This window comes from Nelumbo lutea, chromosome 3 (genome assembly GCF_056320005.1).
Source record: "Nelumbo lutea isolate HS-2025 chromosome 3, American lotus-T2T, whole genome shotgun sequence".
Classification (NCBI taxonomy): Eukaryota; Viridiplantae; Streptophyta; class Magnoliopsida; order Proteales; family Nelumbonaceae; genus Nelumbo; species Nelumbo lutea.
Genome location: NC_142686.1, coordinates 36699562 through 36722683, shown reverse-complemented (window position 1 = coordinate 36722683; position 23122 = coordinate 36699562). Strand labels below are relative to the sequence as shown.

The window sequence follows — 23122 nt, the reverse complement described above, 5'->3', positions numbered from 1 at the left end:
AGGGATGCATCTGGAGCTGAAGTTCAAGCCTTTCTTGAGGGGCTCAGATTTTCCAAAGACCTTCTCTCTGGTTCATTGCTCGTGGAGGGGGACTCTATGATTGTGATTGGTTGGGCAATCAATTTTGGGACAGGTCCATGGAGGCTGGCTCATGAAATTCATGAATTTTATTTTTCCCTTGATTGCTGCTATAGGTGGATTCCGAGAGATTTGAATCAAATGGTTGATTTCTTAGATAAATTGAGTCTGGAGTTTTTTTTGCATAGTGCTAACAACTTAAATATGTCCTGATTGGGCTTTGGCTTTTTTTTTTTTTATTTTTATTTTTAAAATCAAGGCCCTCTTTTTCTTGTATATCTTTGTATTTCTCTCCTTTTTTTTTGAATATGATGGTTACCTTTTCTTAATAAAAAAGTAAGCTGGCCAAACCTGTTGGGAGTGCCCATTTGCCAGTAAAAGGAGAAAAACCACTCCCAAATACAAGAAACAAATAAATAAGAGATTAATAAATGGTATGCAGTCTCTCTACTAGCATTGTGGAGAAGATACATATAAAGGAATAAGGACCAGCTTGGCCTTCTTTTTGAAGGTTGTCACAGGTATTGATTACAAAGGAGGAAGTTGTCACTATACAGATGCTCCAAATACACGCCAAATTTAGCTAGGCCATCTGCAGTATGATTGTGTTCCCTATGAATCCAAACTAAGTTAACATTCAAACCATCCAAAGAATCCCAAGCTTTAGTCAGATAGTGATTCAGTCTCCCAGGGCCCCCTTTTTTGTCTCTTAACCATTTTATTGTATTTGCTGAATCACCTGCAATGATCAAATTCTGAATTCCCAAATTCTTTATTATCCTGATTCCAGTGAGAGCAGCCATCACTTCAGCCTTTGCGGAGTCGGCCCAACCAATTGGACCACTAAAAGTCCAGCAGATATTGCCCCTTTTGTCCCTTATTGTACCACCTGTACCTGTGTTAACGTAGGGGTATTTCTGTCTTTATACCTTGATTGATGTTGCTGATCTGTAATGTTGTGTTGAAACATGTGCTCTTAACTTAAGTAAGGGCACATAGGTCTTTTCAGTCATGTTTAATAATATAAATACTTACTGGCCGACTGGGAGAAGTTAAGTTGACTCTTTCAGTTCGAACCAGAATTCTCTCCTCTCTTTCTCTCTTTCTCTTTTTCTTTATCACTTTTTCTTCTTCTACTAACTGAACTCAGTCAGGCCAAACTCTAAGGCAGACCTGAATTATATCATGGTATCAGAGCTAGGTTAAATCTGCCTTCGTTTTTGCTTGCCTAGGGTTCATTCTTTGCGCACCCTATCTAGGGTTTTCCTCTTTTTTTTTTTGTGTTCGATTGGAGATAAGGGAAATGGCTGAAAAGGAGTGATCGCCCTCTTCCCTTGGGAGCCTCTATGCCTCCAGTCAGGTCGTATATGGTCGGTTGCTGTGATTTCTGAGATCGCCCTCTCCTAGTAGAGGAAGAATAGAGGGCCGAATTGTATGGGCAATGGTTGTTGTGTGTGGACTGCTCTCTTGCTCGCATTGGTGTTACTTCAGCGATAAGGTAAGAGATTTCAATGCATGATATCTGTTATGGATTAAATAGGAGGTGTGTTTCAGACCATTTGCTAGGGTTTCAGCCAGTAATAACTAGGGTTTATGTTGGTTTCTTTGTGCATTTTGAAGGAAGAGATATGATCATATAGTGGTGAGATTTCAGGTAGTTGTAGGAGTAGGGTTTGTGGTGTGAGCACACTTTTCAGCAACAACAAGTGCTGAAATCAGTGTGACAGGTGTGATCTAGGGTTTGTGGTGTAAAGAGCACACATTCCAGCAACAATTAGTGCTGCAATCAGTGTGACAGGTGTGACCTAGTGGTGTGTAGTGTGCAGATCTCAGTGATAATTGAAAGAATGGTAGGATCCATCTAATGGACGCCATGAAGGGTGCGGAATGGGTGGGCGAAATTCAAAAAATTTCCTATATTCTTCCAACTGGGAATCATATTCCCTAAATTTAGAATACAATATTCAAGGATTCTACTTGAACCATAATCAAACTAGATCTGAACCAAAAGGAAACATGAAGGATTATACCTGATCCGGAGAAACAATATCTCCCAAAGTTGGTATTCACGCCCAAAGAAGAAACCAAGATCCGCTCCTGCTGAAGATGACACAGCTGTGGATGGAACGGAACCAGCAGGGTGCGTCCTACACACTAGATTCTTCGCAAGAATCTTTTGGAAACCTTGAACACCGAATCTTTTGGTCTTTCTAGCAAGACTGGTCAAGAACTGATTTCTTGACTTCCTATTGCTGCAAAGATCCAATCTTGCAACAGGGTATGGCGGCTGCTGGAAGAGGAGAAATCTAGGGACGAAGAGGGCTGAACTGTGTCTCTTCTCTCTGGAGTCTGTGAGAGATCAAATCTCTATTCGTAGGAGGTATCTCTTGCATACAAACCCTAGTTCGAAATCTGATATTTCTTGTTAGGGTTTTCTCCTCTTTCTTCTTGATTAAGAAACCTCCCAATTTTTTGGGAGTTATCCCAATCCCAATCAGTATTTGGATAGGGGATAATCTTAATCCTATCTGTAGATTAAGTTAGCTGACTCCTGATCTTATCAGGAGGTTACCAGATTTAAATCTAATTTGAATTTGGTATCTTAGAGTGGATAAGGTTAAAGACCCAATCCTTTTACTAACATTAATCTCAGATTCGCCCCATGAATAGGTGATCATATCAGCCCAGTTCGAAATGGGCTTTTGGCCCATTAAGTGTTCAGTGTTTAACTAGTTTCCAATCTACTGCCCAGTTGGGCTTCTTTGTATGGCGTGGGACCCAAGCATTGATCTACACACCAACCACATGGGTTCGGCCCAGCCTTTATTACAAGGCCCAACCGAATTCACTGAAAAACTTAGTGACCCCCTTGAGCCCATCACATGGACCCTATGGGCCCAACACTTATATTAAGTGGTCCTTGGGCCAAGCCATCTTATAAAAACCCAGGGACTATGGGCAGGTGCAAGATTAGCCCATCAGGTATTATCCTAAATGGTCTTACACTCAACCTCTCAGCCCTTAATGATCAAGCACTGCCCGACAAGAGAATACCTCTCCTTCGGCTGCAAGGAACAGTGCCGCACTCTCTACTCACATGGATCCTGGGAATTAAAACCTTTTGCAAATCTTTTGAAACCGTACATATATATATATATATATATATATATTAATTTTGCAAAACAAAATTCCAACGATTGAAATCAACTGCCGACAGTTTGGTTTCCATCAGAGAGAGTGCATTCCCGATCATCACTCACTCAGATGAATTCTCAGGCTGCCCCAACATGTCCAGGTTCTGACCCCCACTAAGGATCTCACTGATTGACACATTAAAGACAGTCCTATCTGACACCTAGTGATGTGTCATAATCGAGTGCACTTAGGTCCAATCCGGTACAAGCCGGAGTCCCATGCTTTCCACGCGTTTCAAACACCTTCTGTGTCAGTGGCTTAGTGAATGGGTCTGCCACATTGTCCGCTGATGCTACCTTCTGAATTAGGACGTCCCCTCTACCAACGATCTCTCGCAGTATATGGTACTTCCTCTCGATGTGCTTTGACTTCGAGTGAGCCCGAGGCTCTTTAGCCTGGGCGATCGCTCCATTGTTGTCACACAACAACGGGATGGGTGATGTGCTGGATGGAATCACTCCCAATTCGTGTATGGATTTCTTCATCCACACGGCTTCCTTGGCAGCTTCACTTGCGGAAATGTACTCGGCCTCGGTTGTGGAGTCTGTAGTGGACCCCTATTTGCTGCTTTTCCAGCAAACAACACACGATCCTATCGTGAAAACATACCCAGATGTAGACTTTCTATCATCTGGATCCGACTGAAAATCGACATCAGTATACCCTAGAACTTGTAGTGAACCATTGTCGAATACCAGACAAAACTCTTTTGTCCTTCGAAGGTATTTAAGTATGTTCTTCACAGCAGTCCAATGCTCTTGGCTTGGGTTGGCCTGGAATCTGCTTACCACACTCACCGCCTGAGCTATGTCCGGGCGAGTGCACAACATGGCATACATGATGCTCCCTACGGCTGAGGCATAGGGAACGTCTCTCATGCCCTCAATTTCCTCAGAAGTCTTAGGAGACATCTTCTTGGAGAGAGTGACTCCATGTTTGAAAGGAACGTTTCCTTTCTTGGAGTTCTCCATGCTATACCTTTTGACAATTTTGTCAATGTAAGCAGCCTGGGATAATCCAATTATTCGCTTCGATCTATCTCTATAGAGTCGAAGACCCAGTATGTATGAAGCTTCTCCAAGATCTTTCATGGAGAACTGCTGTGATAGCCATACCTTGACCGAAGTCAACATTCCTACATCATTCCCAATGAGCAGGATATCGTCCACGTACAATACCAAAAAGGTGATCTTATCCCCACTGGACTTCCTGTAAACATAGGGCTCATCCGGATTCTGCTCAAAGTCAAACATTTTGACGGCAGAATCAAAACGGATGTTCCAACTCCTAGAAGCCTGCTTAAGTCCATATATGGATCTATTGAGTTTGCATACCATGTGTTCCTGACCAGCAGCAATGAAGCCTTGCGGCTGCTGCATGTAGATATCTTCACTAAGATCTCCATTCAGGAATGCGGTTTTGACATCCATTTGCCAATTCAAGTGTGCAGAATTGGTGATAACATAATGGAAGACGATAATGATTATAAACGTAGTGTGATGGTGCCTACAGACTACCTGAATGTTCAGATGACCTCCATTAAGTTAAATGGAGAGAATTATGTGCCTTGGGCTAAATTCGTTGAAGTCTTTCTGAAGGCAAAGAAGAGGGTAAAACACATCAGAGAGGAGAAACCCTCCTCTGACTCTCACGAGTATGAAGACTGGGAGCAAGAGGACGCTCAGAGCATCACATGGTTGTGGAACAGTATGGAACCCAGGATTAGTGTGAACTTCATGTTCTTTGATACTGCCAAAGATGTGTGGGACCATGCGAAGAAATTGTATTCGGGGCAGGACAATACAACCAGGGTTTATTAGCTTTATCAAGAGTACTTTAATCTGCAACAGGGCAATTAGAGTCTTGAGGAGTGCTATGCCAACATGAGGAACATACGTAATGAGTTGAATGTCTATCATCCTCTCACTTCTTCGGATGTCAAGATTCAGCAACAACTGAGAGAGCAGCTCGATGTGACTAGATTTTTGGTGGGACTAAAGTCTGAATATGAACCAATACGGGCTCAAATATTAGGGGGATCAACTCTTCCGTCCCTAGAAGAGGTATTTGCTCGACTTCAGAGGATTTCTATTGGATCTACTGAGAACTCTAATATCTCAGATAGATCTGCCTTTGCTGCATCAAGAGGCCGTGGTGGTAGAGGTGGAGCTCGGGGAGCTCAGTCTGGCCTGGTGGTGGTAGTGGTTCTGTTTATGGCCGAAGTGGCAATGGTGGGTCTACTTATAATCGTGGTGGTGGTCGTACTGGGAGTAGAGATTCCAGGGGGAGCCCGTGGTAGAAGACGTAGCTTAGGCTCGAGGAAGTGCACTCATTGTGGTATGGATGGACATATCATCAACTATTGTTATGATTTACATGGTCCTCCCTCAACCTGGGCCAATCATGCCATGACCGGTGACTCAAGTTCCAGATTTAGACAGGAGAATCATTCATCTGACCAGTTGCCTCCTACATCTATATTGGTCCCATGAAGGAGATGGTGAGTGGTCCCCGTGATGAATATGAGAGGTTTATCCAATCACAGTAGAACACAACGAGTTTTGCTCACTCAGGTATGGCTTGTCTGGCATCTACACCCAATCCCTGGATCATTGACTTTGGAGCCTCCGATCACATGATTGGAACTCCAGGTGTGTTTTCCTCCTTATTTCATTGCTCAACATCACAATCTGTCACCCTTGCTAATGGTTCCACATCACATGATTGACCTAGATCCTGTATCCCTTTCATCAGTTCTGTATGTTCCTAAATTGCCTTTTAACCTTATGTCTGTTAGTAAGATGGCCAAATCACTTAACTGCTCCATTACCTTTTATCCTTCTATGTGTGTCTTTCAGGATCTCAAGATGGGGATGAAGATTGGTGGAGGGCATGAAGCAGGTGGATTGTATTATCTTGACGGTGGTGGTGGTAGAACTTCAACAGCTCTCTAGTCATCTCTTTCTCCTCTCCAGTGGCAATGCCGATTTGGTCATCCGTCGCTCAAAGTCTTGAAGTCCTTGGTTCCGTCTTTGAGTCAACTTTCTGTTTTGGATTGTGAGTCGTGTCAGTTTGGGAAACACCATCGTGTTCCCTTTAGTTCTAGGGTTGATAACCGTGTGTCGAGTCCTTTTTCTTTAGTTCATTCAGATGTTTGGGGTCCTTATAAAGTAATGTCATATAATGGATACAGATATTTTGTCATTTTTGTGGGTGATTTTTCAAGGATGACGTGGCTCTATTTAATGAAAGAAAGAAGTGAATTGTTTACCATTTTTCAAAAATTTTATGTTGAAATTCATAACCAATTTGGGACCCACATCAAAGTTTTTCGTTCTGATAATGGCCGTGAATATTTATCCTCATCATTTCAAGAATACCTGGACTAACACTACATTATACATCAGACCTTGTGTACCTACATCCCACAACAAAACGGGGTGGCTGAGAGATAGAATCGCCATTTCCTTGAAACAGCAAGATCCCTAATGCATCACATTCATGTTTCCAAACCTTTTTGGAGTGATGTAGTGCTTACCTCTTGTTTTCTGATTAATCGGATGCCCGCGTTCATCCTTGATGGTCAGTCTCCGTTTCAGGTCTTGTTTCCCACTTTGTCTCCGTTCCCTCTTACGCCGAGAGTTTTTGGGTGTGTGTTTTGTTTATAATCTGGGTCCCGGGAATGACAAGTTTGATGCCCGTTCTCTCAAGTGCATTTTCCTTCTCGGACCCAGAAAGGGTATAGGTGTTACCATCCTGGTTCTCGACGATCCTTTGTGTGTGTTGATGTCAGTTCTTTGAGTCCACTTCGTTCTTTTTGGGGTCTGGTGATGCTTCTTCCTCCTCATCACCGCCTCCTCTTCCACTTCCCGTTGTCGATCCTCCTCCCTTTGTTCCAATCGTGACCAAATCCTTGCCTCCGGTGCCACCACCTGTTGAACGCCCACCTATCCGTCATGTGTATACACATCGCCCACGTGCACCAACTACTACTCCTCCGGCTACATCTCCGTCGACGGATCCGGCACCAGACCCCCACTTAGCATCTGAGATTGATCTACCCATTGCTTTGCGGAAAGGTAAACGTACTTGCACCCTTCATCCCATTTCTAATTATGTTTCTCTTACTCACCTTTCCGCTTCCCATTGCCAGTTTGTTACTTTGTTATTATCAGTCATTGTTCCTAAAGATGTCTAGGAAGCCCTTGCCTTTCTAGGGTGGTGCCGTGCCATGGAAGAAGAACTCTCAGCCCTTCATCATAATCATACTTGGGACCTCACTGCTCTTCCTCCCGGGAAGCAAGCTATTGGTTGTAAGTGGGTTTATACGGTTAAGTATCTGCCTGATGGTAGTGTTGAACGCCTGAAACTGCGATTAGTTGCAAAAGGGTACTCCCAAACCTATGGCATTGACTACATAGAGACCTTCTCACTGGTTGCTAAGATAGGGTCAGTTCATGTTGTGATATCTCTTGCAGCCATGTATGAGTGGCCACTATATCAGCTTGATATCCAGAATGCCTTTTTGCATGGTGACTTACTCGAGGAGGTCTACATGGAGCAACCTCCAGGGTTTGTTGCTCAGGGGGAGGATGGCAAGGTGTGCAGACTAAAGAAGGCTATATATGGGCTTAAACAGTCTCCTCGAGCATGGTTTGGTAGGTTCAGTGAGGTGGTAAAGAAGTTTGGCATGAAACAGTGCAAAGTTGACCATTCTGTATTTAGTCATGACTCTCCAGGAAGAAAAATACTGTTGGTGGTGTATGTAGATGATATTGTTATTACTGGGAATGATAACATTGGTATTGACAGGCTGAAGACTTATCTGTAGGATCACTTTCAAACAAAGGATCTGGGTAAACTAAAATACTTCTTGGGGATAGAGGTAGCGAGATCCAAGTATGGGATGAACCTGTGCCAGAGGAAGTATGTGCTTGATTTGCTGGAAGAAATAGGCTTGTTGGGTGCCAAACCAGCTGAAACACCCATGGACACAAATACCAAGCTAAGTAGTGATATGGGTGAAGTGTTTGAAGACCCTGGCAGATACCGACGACTTGTGGGCAAACTGAACTACCTAACCATTACCAGACCAGACATCTCATTCGCAGTTAGTGTGGTAAGCCAGTTCATGCAAAAACCTCTGATTTCTCATTGGAATGCGGTTCTGAGAATTGTGAAGTATCTAAAAGGGGCATCGGGTCGCGATCTGATATACAAGAGTGGGGGAAAACTTGAAATAGAAGGGTGTTCTGATGCTGATTGGGCCGGTTCTTTGTCTGATAGGTGGTCTACTACAGGCTATTGCACGTTTCTGGGAGGTAACCTGGTGACATGGAAAAGTAAGAAGCAGATGGTTGTGGCAAGAAGCAGTGCTGAAGCAGAATATAGGGCTATGGCGCATACCGCCTGTGAATTAGTGTGGCTAAGGAACCTTCTACAGGAAGTAGGGTACAACATTAACACTCCAATGAAGCTCTGTTGTGATAATCAGGCTGCAGTTCATATCTTCTCTAATCCAGTGTTTCATGAAAGAACCAAGCACATTGAGGTTGACTGTCACTTTGTGAGGGAGAAGGTGCTGAATGGAGAGCTAGACACTACACATGTTAATACAGGAAATCAGTGGGCTGACTTATTTACAAAAGGCTTGAGTCGGGGAAGAGTGGACTACATATGTAACAAGTTGGGAGTATATGATATATACTCACCAGCTTGAGGGGGAGTGTTAGCGTAGGGGTATTTTTGTCTTTATACCTTGATTGATGTTGCTGGTCTGTAATGTTGTGTTGAAACATGTGCTCTTAACTTAAGTAAGGGCACATAGGTCTTTTCAGTCATGTTTAATAATAATATAAATACTTACTGGCCGACTGGGAGAAGTTAGGTTGACTCTTTCAGTTCGAACCAGAATTTTCTCTTCTCTCTTTCTCTCCTTCTCTTTTTCTTTATCACTTTTTCTTCTTCTACATAACTGAACTCAGTTAGGCCGAACTCTAAGGCAGACCTGAATTATATCAACCTGCAAAGCCCAGATTGCCCAAGGCGCAACCGTCAAATTTAAGGGTTATCGCCCCATCACTGATGGAAACGGGAAGCCTCAAGGGAGTTTGCTGGGGATGGGCCAGAAGCAGAAAGGGGTGAATATCTCTGGTAATATCATTTACTGAAAGAAAAGGCCCTGCTGACCTAATGATCCCAATTATTGTGTCAAACTCACTTAACAGATTCAATTTGCATTTTCCATTTCATTTAGGGCTATTTCACAACCCTACTAGGTATGGTATCCATTTCTCAGTAGAGCTCACAATTAATTCTAAGGATTACATTCCATCTGCTGTCCTCCATTTTGGTCTTAGTTGTTTCCATGCATCTCCAAATGTTCCTTTTTGTTTTCTTACTAAACTTGGGCAACGAATTTCTATATTACTCATTCTCTGGTGTTCTCATTTAGTTTTTTTAGGTAAGGGCAATGAGCAGCATATTGTTCAATGTATTCTGTGAGGGCTTTTGTGATTGTAGATCTGGTTGTGGGTTTGTAGACTATGATTAATATTGTGCTTTTGTCTAATAAACTTATAGTTTTATCCATTTCTTTAGGAAGATTTTAAATTTTGTGTCATCCTGATATCTTGAACAAACAAAATATTATCAATAGCCATTTAGATTGGACTGTGGCAGTGCAGTCCACTAGAAAAAAAATATTATTATATATTAGGCTTTTTTAATTTTTGGAAATTACGTGATAACTTCATAACTTAAACTCTTAATCCTTCTTAATTTTTGAATTGGAAGGATATCTGTCAAGCTGATCCCAAGTCACTTATTGCTCACTGGACGATGGTTTTACCTACAAATGATGTGCTGCAACCAAGGTTAAGCATTCTAATACCTTCTGTTTGTGTATCCTTCTCTCTCTCTATCACCCTCTCAATTGTTGGACTATTTCTTCTTCTAATATTACATTTTGTGTTTCACAGGAAGCATGAAGCAACTCTAATGACATGCTTACTATTTGATCCTGTTTTAAAGGTATTATTTCTGTTCAGAATCTAGATGTTCTCTTCAATAATTTTTTTAGAAATACAAACATTTGATGCTTCTTACTATATTTTGGATTTTCTTATTTGATCCTTTTTTACTTTAAGTGTTGATCACCCCTTTGATCAGTAGTTAGAATAATGTTGGTATGATTTCTTTTATAATCTTTTTATCTTTTATTTTTAGCAGCACCTTGAAGCATTTCTAATCTTTTCTTAGTTTTTCTTTGATATTTATGACTTTGTTTTGGTTCTTGCGATTTGATCTTGTTTTAAAGGTATTGGTTCAGTCTGGGTATTTTTTTTTGGTAATCAATAAAAAAGAAATTCTATTAATAGGAAAAGTACACCTGATAGTGATGAGGTATCACTGGAATACAGAACAGCAAAGGGAAACAACAAAAAGGGAAGATACACTAAAAGAAAAGGAGAAAAAACATAGTCCATACAAAAAAAGAGAGAAAAAACGACCAACTTCAGAGTACACCAAAATCTTCCTTTGTAATTCCTTCGAACTTTGGGAGAATATGAATCCAGCCCATAATTCGCTTGCCACATAGAAGTGTTATATGTTCCCTTGAGCGAGCTTTCCCATAAAAAAATCTGCTATTCTTTCTTTCCAAAGTTCCCAGCAAATTGCGAAAGGAATGCAGCTTCAAGTGATCTTCGCCTTGTCATTTCTTGAAATCTTAGGCCATTTAGAGAAAATTTCCTCCACCAAATTGGGAGACCACCCACAGCTTTGGATAGCTTGAAGAAAAAACCCTAAATGAACTTGGAGAAAAGGCACTCAACCATCAAATGAAAGACAAGAACCTCAGCATTCTCACGAAGATAGCATTTGCTAGCTATGTGAAAGCTTCTGCCTTGGAGATGATTTAAAGTCAAAATACTATCAAAAGCCACTAGCCATGCAAAAGTTTCTACCCTTGGGGGGATAGGGTTTCCCCAAATGCCTTTAATCCCTGAATCTTCTCCACTTGACCTTGATTGGGACTGATAGAAGGATTTGACTGAGAACATACCATTTCTAGATTCTTTCCACCATCTTGAGTCTTTTCCTTCCACTTGAGGCTTGGTTGATTGTAACTTTGCCAGAAGATCTGCACACTCTTGAATTTCCCAATCAAAGAGAGACCTCCTAAATTTTGGACACCGAACTGCTCTACCTTGATTAATCTTCTGTAATGGAGCTATTCTTCATACCCAACCTATACAGATGAGGACAATGATCACACAGCTTTCCAATACCCAACCAATCATCCTTCCAAAATTTAATTGTTGATCCATCACCAACTCTGGAGGAAACAAGATTAAGGAATACCGACTGGAAACACATAATCCCTTTCCACATTACACTATATTGAAAAGCAAGTGTTGATTACCTCATCATCATCATCATCATACTTTGTCCTAACTGTATAGGGTTCTTGTCCTAACTGTATAGGGTTGGCTACATGAATCGCATTTTGCCATTCCGTTCTGTTCAGTGCCATATCTATTGTTAAATTATGATTGCTTAAATCATTTCTTAATTCTTACTACTTCCACTCATGTCCTTTTCGGTCTGTCCTTATCTCTTCTAGCCCCTTCAACTTGTAAGAGATCACTTCTTATAACGGGTTCTGTAGATGGTCTTGTATGCACGTGACTAAACCATCTCAGTCTACTCTCTCTCATTTAATCACCTATTGAATCTACTCCTAGGTTCCTTTGTATGACCTTGTCCCTTCTTGGTTTTACCATTCATCCATCTAATCTCTCACATATATTTTTTGATCAGCAATACAGAAATGATTTCATTAATAATAAAAGAAATAATTACAACAAGAGGTTGTGTAAAAGAAAAAAAAACACAGCTTGAGAAAAGCTGACCCAACCCAAGAATTACAGTTCAGCTCAATACAAGGAAATTCTTTGTTACCCCTTGCTTAGCTAAACCATCTGCTAGACTGTTGGCAGTTATTCCTAAGATGACATGTCACTCCTCCCCCTTCTTTAGCTAGTTCACAACAGTTCTCAAATCACCCTCAATGATCAGTCGATCATTACCCAAATCTTTGACCTTCTCAACTCCATATACTGCAGACAGTATCTCTGGTCTAACCACATCACCTTGTTCGGCTGGTCTTGACTATAAGGCTATGATGTTTCCCTCTTCGTCCCTAGTGACTCCTCCTATTACCTGAGGGACCCGGATTGCCCATGCAACTCCCATGAGTCCCATCAAAGTTAAGTTTCTTCCAACCACAGTTTGGGGGTTACCACTCAACTATTTTCTGTCTTCTGGAGGATGAGGCAACACTTACCCCAAGCATTCACATTTCTCCTACACTAATGTTTTGGACTTTTTGTTTCTTAACTGCCCAACACTTTGCTCCATACAACATAGCTGGCATTACAGCTGTTCTATAGAATTTGCCTTTTAGCCTAAGTGATATTCATGTATCACATAAAACTCGAGATGTACCCTTCCATTTTGCTCATCCTGCTCTAGTTCTATGAATGACCTCCCCAATCTCTCCTTTTTTTTTTTTTAATGAATTTTTATTAATTCATAGAATCGAGCTGATACAAGCCTCTCTTGGAGGGACATGAGTTGTGATCCCTCCTACCAAAGTACAAAGGAAAAGAAATAAAAACAACTAAGTTACACCTGAGCCCAGAATAAAGATTCCCTATTTGCCCCTTGCTTAGCTAGATAATCAGCTAGTGCATTTGCTGATTTCCCCACCCATTATATTCTTACATATATATTGTGTTGTTTTTTTGATCAATAACTTTGAAACTTTTATTGATTAAAATACTTTAGGATACAACAAGTGAATAAAACATAATAAAAACAAATATATTATGTGTTATTCACTTGAACTTTTTTGAGTTCATTCTTGTAGGACCACACTGCAGTACTTGGATCCTTCAACCAACCCACTACCACCTTGGAATCCCCTTCAATTACCAACCTTTCCACACCTAACACAGATGCAAACTGCACTCTTTGAATGGCCGCTAATAATTCTGCCCTGGTATAATCTCCAACTTCCAAGGGACCGGGGTAGTAGAGTGAAACTGCTCTGAGCTCATTCCTTGTAACTCCTCCCATACTCGAGGGACCTAGGTTGTGTTGATTGCTCCCATAGAGATTCAGCTTCAAGAAACCTTTTGTAGGAAGTGCCCAACTAGTTGCCACCCTAATCTTTGTGGAAGAACACCTTGTTACTGCTGACTAATATTTCCAAATATCATTAAAGGAGAATTGGTTAAATAAATCCATCGTCTTCAGCCAATGTATTACCCTATTCAGAATACACTCCTTTAAGTCTTGGCAGCTTCTCTCCTTTTCTTGGAATGTCTTCACATTCCTTTCTTCCCAAATTGTCCAAATTAGTGCTGCTCTAGCACATCTCCACATAACCTTTCCTCTTTTGTTAGGCTAGACAAAGGTAGAAGTATTAAAGAGCATGCTTACATCTGCTGGCATGTTCCATCTGTACCCAAACAATGACAAAAGCCAATCCCACAACTCTTGAATAAAGGAGTAAGAGATTAGCAGGTGGTAACTATCCTCACCATGAGAGCTGCAGAGAATACACTGGTTAGGTGAGTAACATAGGTAGGGTCTTCTCTTTTGTAGGTTATCCAAGGTGCTTATTTTCCCATAAAACACTTCCCAACAGAAAGCCATAATCTTTGGGGGAACAAGCCTGCACCAAACCTCCCTAGAAGGGAAAACCTGCTGAATGATAGAGGGACTTAAAGAAAGAGGCACAAGAGAAGGTTCCGTTGGGCTGTGTAGACCAAACCTGTTTATTTGATTTAGAGGGGTCTAAGCAAACCTTATTGAGGAGGCAAAGCAAGTTAGACAAGCAATCGATTTCCTCATCCCTTAATCCCTTGCGGAACCCAAGATCCCAATTGGAGTCAGTAGTCGTACAAGACTACAGATATTCTTTAGATTTTGAACAGAAAATAAAAGAAAGGAAGAGAAGAGGAGAAGAGAAGAAGAGAGTTAGAGAGGGAGAACTCGTGGAATAGCTTTTGAGAGAAGAGAGTGGTTGGTGTATTAAAAACAGCCGCCCCACCCTTTGAATTTATATACATAGTTTCCTAATTGTGAAAGAACTTAATGCTTACATGGCAAGATAAGATAATTAAAAACTAATCCTAGATAAGATAGAATAAGATTAAAACTAATCCTACTAGGAAAGCTGATCCTAATCAATGACTTAATTAAATCCAAGTACAACTCAGGTTGTCACACGAGTACACTAATGTGGGGTCCACGGTTTCCTACAAAGTAGAAGGATTTACAAAACGGACGAGAAACTTTGAAATTACATCTTTTTATACAAAGAGACAGAAAATAAGGATGGTAAAAGGTCCTTTAAGGGGGTATCTCTAATCCAGACATCCTCCCAGAATCAAACTAAGTTTCTGGAGCAAACATCATACCCGATAAATCTGAGGAACTGCAGAAGTATACTGTGAATTGCTTTCTGTGATGTTGCCAAAGTTGCCCTTCTGAGATACACCAACATCCTATCCGTTTTCTAGATAACCATGAATACTTTATGTCCAATTTCCTTCGTTATTCTCCCTCTCCCATTTCAAAGGGAAGTGTGTGGCTGATTTTTTGGTCCCTTATGAGTCAAATTTTGGGTATGATTGGGATTTGGGTCTTAGAAGAGGCCTTAGGGAGTCAGAATTGGGAATGGTTGTGACTTAATTCAGATCTTGAATGGGGTGGTTTTGGACCCGTCAAAGAGGGACAGGAGAATGTGGACTTTATCTCCCTCTGGGGTTTTCTCTTGTGCTTCTTTCTTTAAATCTTTGGCACAACAGACCAACATTTCTATTTAGTCTTTCCTAGTTAAGGAAATATGGGGTGAGCCAATTCCTCTAAGGATTGGAGCTTTTTGTTGGGAGGCATTCTTGGAAAGATGTAATACATGTGATTTACTCCAGAAGAAAAGGCCAAATTGGTGCTTGTCCCCAAGTTGGTGTACTCTCTGCAAGGCTAACGGTGAAAACTGCTACCACTTACTAATTTCTTGTCCTTTTATTGCTGATATATGGGAATGGTTTATCTCTTTTTTTGATTGCAGATGGAACCATCCACCAGATATACAAAGCTTGTTTGCCTCTTCTTTCCTTAGATGGCCTAAGAAAAGGGGTGGGGTTATGTGGAGATGTGTGAGGACTGCTATTTGCTGGACTATATGGGAAGAAAGGAACTCTAGGACCTTTTCTGATAAGGAAAGGAACAAAGAAGGTATCATTGAGGTAATAATGGTTAGGGTGGTGCATGGGTTGAAGTCTGTAGATATGTTTGCTGATGTCTCTACAGATATGCTGCTGAATAGCTGGCTGAAAGTGGCAAATTCTGCTTTGTTTTCATCAGTTGCCTCTCCTTTGTGGTCCCCACCAAGCCCAGGATGCATAAAATTGAAATTCGGTGGCAGTTGTGAAGGTAATTCCGAGCCCTCGGGTGTTGGTGGGGTGTTCAGAGATGAGAATGAAAGTTGATTGCATTGTTTTCAGGCCCCATTAGGAATGGTGACTCTCTCAGAGCTGAGATATGTGCCTTAATGGAATGCTTAAGGAAAATAAAGGAGTTGAATATTCTTTGACTAATTGTTGAAGGAGACTCAAAGCTGGTTACAGAAGGATAATGGACTGTGGAAATATGCAAATGAGAGAAGGGAGGCTAGATGACTAACTAGGGGGTGGAGGTTCAGTATCAATGGGTGAAGAGGACTGCAAATGCCTTTGCAGATACATCGGCGAAACAAGGAGTGGGAAGGGAACAGATGCTTTGGGCTGTATTGTAATCATATTTTCTATTTTCTTTCTTGGGAGAGTTAAGCTTCTCTATCTCTTCCCAAAATGCTGTAATATTATTGTTCATTAATAAAATGATTTCTGTTATTGATAAAAAAAAGCATAGTTTTCAAGGCGCCAAGGCGAAACTAGGCAATAGGGGAGTGCCTTGGTGGGCGCCTAGGTGTTTCCAAGGTGATGAGTTTTTTAAAATAAAAATATAAATCCTAAGGTAGATCCCTAGGTTTCATAGTAATAAGTAGTGATCTTTAACTAATAATCACCATAATTCTCATGAAATATGTACAAACCCATATCAATAGATAGAAAGTGATGTGGAGGGCAACAAGAGCAGGCATTCTTTGGTCTTTATGGGAAGAAAGGAATAACAGAATATTCCAAGGGGCACAAAGATCAACGGAACAAGTCATTGACCGTGTAGCCATTAAGGTCATACATTGGCTGAAAGTAAGTGACTTATTTAAAGATTTTTCAGTGGATGATATACAAAGGGTTGGTCAGTAGTGGCAAACTCTTCAACCAGACAGCCTGTTTTTCAGCTTTCTTGGACGCTAGCAACACAAAAAAGGGTAAAGTTAAATTTTGATGGAAGTTCCATGGGTAATCCAGGACCCTCGGGAGCTGGGGGAGTCTTTAGGGATGGGGAAGGCAGAATGGTGGTGCTATACTCTGGTCCCATAGGAGTGGGAAACTCTATGAGAGCTGAAATTTTGGCTCTCCTACATGGCCCGAGATGTGCCAAGCAATGGGAATTTCAGAACTTGGAGGTGGAAGGGGATTCTAAATTGTTAATAGGGTGGCTGAAAACAGAGAAGTTAGGTGTATGGAAGTATAGACAGCAAATAAGGGAAATAATTTGCTTGGCAAGGGAAGTTGGAGTAACATTCAAATGAGTAAGGAGATGAGCAAACTCTGTGGTAGATAGCTTGGCAAAATAGGGGACAGTCAGGGCAAACTTTTTTTGGGCTGTACTGTAACTCTTGATGTTATGTTGGGGTCAACACTCTTTGTCTGAGTAGTTGATAGTGTAAGATGTTTATTTGATATCCTTAATGAAAGTTACCGTTTCCAATAAAAAAAAAGTTAAAGTTAACATATGTATGACTAGGAAAATAAGAAAGGAAAGAGATGTACAAAACATAAAGGTTGAGCCCTTGTTTTGGTCCTAGGAAGAAGAAGTCCTATTGATTGTTCTTGTTCTTGTGTGTCAATTGGATCTTATAGTTATTTTTTACTTACCAATTCATGTTTTAAAAGTCCTAAAGGGTTCAAGACTTTGTTACTAACTTGTATCTTGAATCTTGATTGAACCCAAACAAATAAGAAAATAACAAAAAGAAACTACTATAAGAATAGCAATATTAATACTATAAACCCACAATATGAATAAGTTAGTCTAATAATATCTATTGTACTACTATTAATAACCAAGGTTTTAAATATCGCAACGTGTCAGCCCGTATCGGCTGATACGTATTGTTTCAGAAGAGTTCTGATACATGAAATATATACAATTAGATAGTTTCGTAATTTTTCGTTCGTATTGAACTGATACGGGTCCGTATCGTCCTTGTATCAGACCGTTTTGGGTATGTATCGGCCGATACAATCCCAAAATGGGCTGATACACATTATGTATCAGCTTAATTTAATTTCCCTCTCTTTTTTAAATTCAAATTTAAATTTAATTAATCTCTTCTCTCTCTCATTAATATCAATTTTAATTAAGCCTTTAAATTTGAGACGTCATTGATTTAAAGGCATTTAATATGTCATTAAATTATTTAAAGCCTTTAATATAGCATTTTGTTATTGATAAAAAAATGCTAATATTATTTAATTAAATGCTCATTTGAGTTACCTTTGATTAAGGCATTTAATATGTCATTAAATGTTATTTAGTCAAATAACTTGTTAAAAATCATAAACAGATGGTAACAAGTTTCGAACCCTAGTCATTTGCTTACAACAATAAATAATTAACCAATATGCCAACCTAATTGCTTATCATAGCATGTTTTTTTATACTTAAAAGTAATCTTTCTTGCCTTGGTGGATGTTTTCCAACAAATGCTAAAATTTGATTATTAAAAATTATATAATAATAAGATGAATACAAATTATATTTATTTATTAAAAATTAAGGTATATATTAACTTGTATACATAATAAATATTATCTAACTCTATATATAATAAATAATAACTAATAAATGGCTTAAAAAATATTAACTACTAAATATTAGTATATATACACACATACATTTTAGTTCTTCTATTATTTTTCAAGTGTTACTAATTATATCTTGATACTTTATGTAGATCATTAAAGAAGGGTTTTTATGTTTAAATAAATTAGTTATAATCACATAAAACTCATTTTTATTGTTGTTCATATTTTTTAAGGATTTTTTTTTGGACTTTCTAGTGTATCTTGATTTTTCATTCATATCTATGTGTTTCCAAAGCGTATCTTGATACATCTCTTAAAATTACCTTTTTGATACACCTTGCTTTCTGATACTTTGAACCTCATTAATAACATAAAATAAAAATATAAAATATTGTGTGGTGTCTTACATATAAATATGTAAGCGTTTGGGCGAGGTGACCCTCCAAGAATGCCTTATTGCCTAGGCGTCACCTTGACAACTATGTGCCAAAGTTTGTCTCACCTTTGTGGCCAACACCATAGCCATTTTATTTTGAATCACATTCTTCACTCTTGTGCACATTACCTAACCCCAAGCCCCCCTCCTCTTTACTCTTACACACAATCTCTCACTTGATCAAAAGGTCCTTTTTACTTTCCCTCAATTTCCAAAGAAAATCTCTCATCAATTTCTCCAACTTTTACTTCCCTAGGTAGTATCCTAAAAATAGATAGGAAATAGGTGGACAGATTCAAAAGTGTGGCTCTTGTCAAAGTGATCCTACCACCCAAGGAGATGTAATTCTTTTTCCACGAGGCTAAATTTTCAAAATTTTCTGACACCGGGTTCCAGAATCTACTCTCCCTAGGGTTTGCCCATAACAAAAGCCCTAGATAGGTAAAGGCTAGAAAGAGATGGAAATTTCTAAACTCTCTGCCACAATCTCAATCTCCCTAGCCTCCAAATTGACCCCTGCTATACAGCTCTTTTCTAGATTACTTCTCAACTTGTGATTCTTTTTCAAAGCTTCTAAGAAACTCCTTTAGATTTGCTACCTTTCCTATGTGTCCCACATCACAGAATATTATTAGGTCATCTGCAAATTCAAGGTAGGTAACTGGAGTTCCATTTTCTACCTATTCTCCAACCTCTTATAACATCTTTTCTATCAGTCTTAGAGATCAGTTTGCTAAGTAGACCCCCTTGCCTAACCCCTACAAGCAGGAAAGAAGTCCCTTACTACTCCATTAACTAGGATAGAATAACGACTTAACAACTAAACATCCATACACACCACCTTTCCTTGAATGAAAAATTGATTAAAACCTCCAGCAAAAACTGCCAATCCACCAAACCATAAGCCTTTTCAAGATCCAACTTGCACACAAAGCCTTTCTGTTTAGATCTCCTCATTTCCTCTACATATTCATTCGCAATCAGAACCTAATCTACTATTTGTCTTCCTTGTATGAAAGCCCCTTGAGCTTGGCTAATGATAAAGAACCTTAGCTAATTTTTTTTTGATCAGTAACAGTGAATTTTATTAAAGATTGAGAAATTACATAGCTAAGGAGCTAAAGAATCTTAACTCCCTAATACATCAATGTACACCCAAACTGTAAATCAATTACAAAACAGCCCAAAAAATAGAGTTTCTGTTCACCCCTTGCCTAGCTAAACCATCTGCCAATGCGTTTGCACTTCTCTTTACCCATGTACAACTAACTTCAGTGTCCTTAGTCATCCACTTAAATTTCTTCTTTTCATTGCTGTAGTTCTAGAGCTTGGAATTGTCCTCTTTTAACTAGTTCACTACAATTTCAGAATCACCTTCAAGAGCTCCTAGTAGTATCTCAGCCCTCAAGGAATCTCCCACCCCAATTGGACCAGAATACATATCTAACAGATTCCCTTTTTCATCACTTATCACTCCCCCTATTCCGGAGGGCCCTGGATTGCCCAAACTACTGCTATCAAAGTTCAGTTTGATAAAGCTGCGAGGTGGAGGGGTCCAACAAGAACTTGAAGCTTTCTTAGCTGAAGTTGATTATGCAATTTCCTTCCAATTCCTTAGCATCTCATCAACTGAGAAATCAACAAACAATTCCAAAGTTTTTAACCAATGTATCACCCTAATGTGAGTAATCTCCAGTATTACTTCCAAGCTTCTCTCTTTATCTAGAAAGATCCGTGAATTTCTCTCCTCCCAAACAGTCCAACATACTGCACCCCTGACACATCTCCACATGATCTTTGCCCTTTTTGTTCGGCAGTTGGGCATGGAAGTGAATAGGCTTTGCACATTCAAAGGGGGAGTCCACCTGATCCAGGGAGAGAATTGGTCTAAAGTCCTTAGGGTGGCTAGCCTCAAGCTTTTTTGGGGATTAAGGCCAAAAACATAGCATTGACTCCAAGGCTTACTATGTGCTTATTTGCAAATTCTTCAAAGACCTCATAAAAATCATCTTTTATCACTTCCCAACATTCTTGAAAGGGGGCCATTGTAAGGCCATCTTGGCCCAGAGCTTTAGATCTGTCCATCAAAAGAATTGCTTGTTTAATCTCTTCTTCCTCAAAATTTCTTTCCAAACAGCTTACCTTCTTAGCACTCAGTCAGGGCCAATCCACTCCTTCCACTAATATTCTCTGATTCAAGGGTCTTCTAAAATTCGACTTGAAGTGATCCACAAAACTCCTAGCTATTTCCTCCTAATTGGTAATCACCTCCCCTTCTATCTCAAGCTTAGTCACAAGTTTTTTTTCTCCTCTTTCCATTTGCTAGATCATGAAAAAACGGGTATTTCCATCACCTTTCTTGATCCATTTATGGATTATTGAACCAAGGTAACGAAAGGGGTCATATTGGGTTATCTTTTTGTCTCCAATAATTTTAAGTGTACCTTTGTTTGCACTGCTATTATCATTAAATTTGCTTTGCATATATTCTGTTTTAGTCCTACTTATTTTAAAACCTCTTGTTTCTAATGTAGTTGTTCATAAACATAATTTAGCATTTATTCCTTTAGCTTCATCAATTACTACTATGTCATCAACAAACATCAAGCACCATGGGACCTCCTCTTGAGTCTTGACTATGTTTAGTTAATTCATCTATGACTAGTGCAAATGAATAAGGACTGAGTGCTGAACCTTGGTTAAGATCCGTTTTAACTGCAAATTCTGATGGCTCTCCCACAAGCGTTCTAACATTGATTTTTGCACTCTCATAGTCTCATACATGTCTTTAATTAGGTCTACATACCTATTTGGGACTTCTTTCTTTTCCAAGGCCCAACATATTACCTCTATAGAGACTCTTCTTATGCTTTTCCAAGAACCATCTTGAGATCCTCTTTTTTTCTTTAAAATTTTTTATCAATCGTTTTGTCTTGATAAAAAGATGGCTTCCATGGTTGATTTTCCTGACACAATTCCAAATTGGTTTTCTGGTGTACTTTGTTTTATGTCATTAGCCTTTGCTTAATTATTCTCTCCAAAAGTTTCATATAAAATTGAAGGTGTGTTTTCTTTATTTTTTTTCATCTTTTAATTTTTTCCTGCACCTTAAATCATTCTTGGGTCATAGTTTATGGAGAATGCTTTCTATTAATATTAATATTATTATTATCATTATTTTCATCATTATCATGCTTGCCTGATTGCCATAGTCCTTTTTTGCAACCACCTTACTGATGCTACTCTCTGTTGTATAGGTACGCCTTGCATCTGCTTCAACTTTAGCTGTCATGTTGGATAGGCCTTCGTCCGTTTTTCTACAGGTAGCTGAATACAAGGAATCCACTAGATGTGGGTCATTTACCCCACTTTCAAGCTCCCTTGGTCAAATACTAATGCAACTTCATACAGGTATTTAAAAGACACCATCTTTCTTTATGGGGATGTTCCTTTCTTTTCTTTATATCCTTTTCTTTTTCTTTTTTTTTTCTACTTTTTCTTTTTACTGAGAGAGGATGGGGAAATTTTTACTTGTTTACTTGTTCTTTTACATCAGACTTTGTCCATTTCTGTTCATTATTTGTGGTACAGGTATACTGTATTTGCTCCAGCGGGAAACTCATAGTGGATTACTGGCATCTGTTTTTAAAGTTCTCTTGCTTTTGATTTCAGTGACCCCGTATGATTTCTCTTCTGAATATATTATCTAGTGTTTATCCTACTTGATTTATTAACTTATCATCAGCTTTATATGAATCATGTGGCATGTCTACAGAATCCTTTTTTTTTTTTTTTAATTTTTGAAGAGCGTAAAGTATTGAATTGTATTAAGAATGAAAACCAAATGCATTAGTCCTTATACAAAGAGAGACTGAACATTGAGAATATTCAAAAAGACTCAATGAAAGAAAGGTCCACCTTGCGAAAAAGATAAAAGTTGGACACTTTTGAAAGCCCTTTGTACACTTAACCAAGAACACAAAAAGCCTATAACTATGTTTCTAACCGAAGCTAAATCATAACAATTGTTCCCCTCTTACATTTTTCTTATGTTTCTCTGGGGATCCTTTACAATGATGTACTGAGTCTATAGCATTGGTTTTGTCTTTATGACTTACCATACATACGTACAGGCACCTATAAATGCCTTTATTTCATTATATTTTTTGTCCACCTCTGTTCCAATATGAGGTCTGTAATTTTCTTGTTGCCCTGGTTGTGATCTTCACACAGGTATGCACGATTGCCTGGGGTGTTGTTGCCAGCTGTTATCTCATTTCTTAGAACACAGATTCTGGAGGGGTTCAAAATTGATCAGACTGGTCTTCTGGTTAGTTCTGCTTGGTTTTGATATGTTTGG

The 23122-nt window shown here is 39.4% G+C and overlaps 1 protein-coding gene across 8 annotated transcripts in view; it reads left to right on the top strand.

Moving 5' to 3' along the window:
• LOC148864245 (ARM repeat superfamily protein) overlaps window positions 1–23122 on the top strand; it is a 101316-nt gene that overhangs the window by 5528 nt on the left and 72666 nt on the right. For all 8 annotated transcript variants that reach the window (XR_016110234.1, XR_016110233.1, XR_016110232.1 and 5 more), the window contains exons 8-12: window positions 10069–10148; window positions 10254–10305; window positions 22020–22173; window positions 22354–22441; window positions 22996–23092. Coding sequence is in view for 4 of the 8 variants with exons in the window: in XM_088979422.1 (XP_088835548.1) it covers window positions 10069–10148; window positions 10254–10305; window positions 22020–22173; window positions 22354–22441; window positions 22996–23092 (471 nt within the window). In the remaining 4 variants the exon portion in view is untranslated. The remainder of the gene's footprint in view (window positions 1–10068; window positions 10149–10253; window positions 10306–22019; window positions 22174–22353; window positions 22442–22995; window positions 23093–23122) is intronic.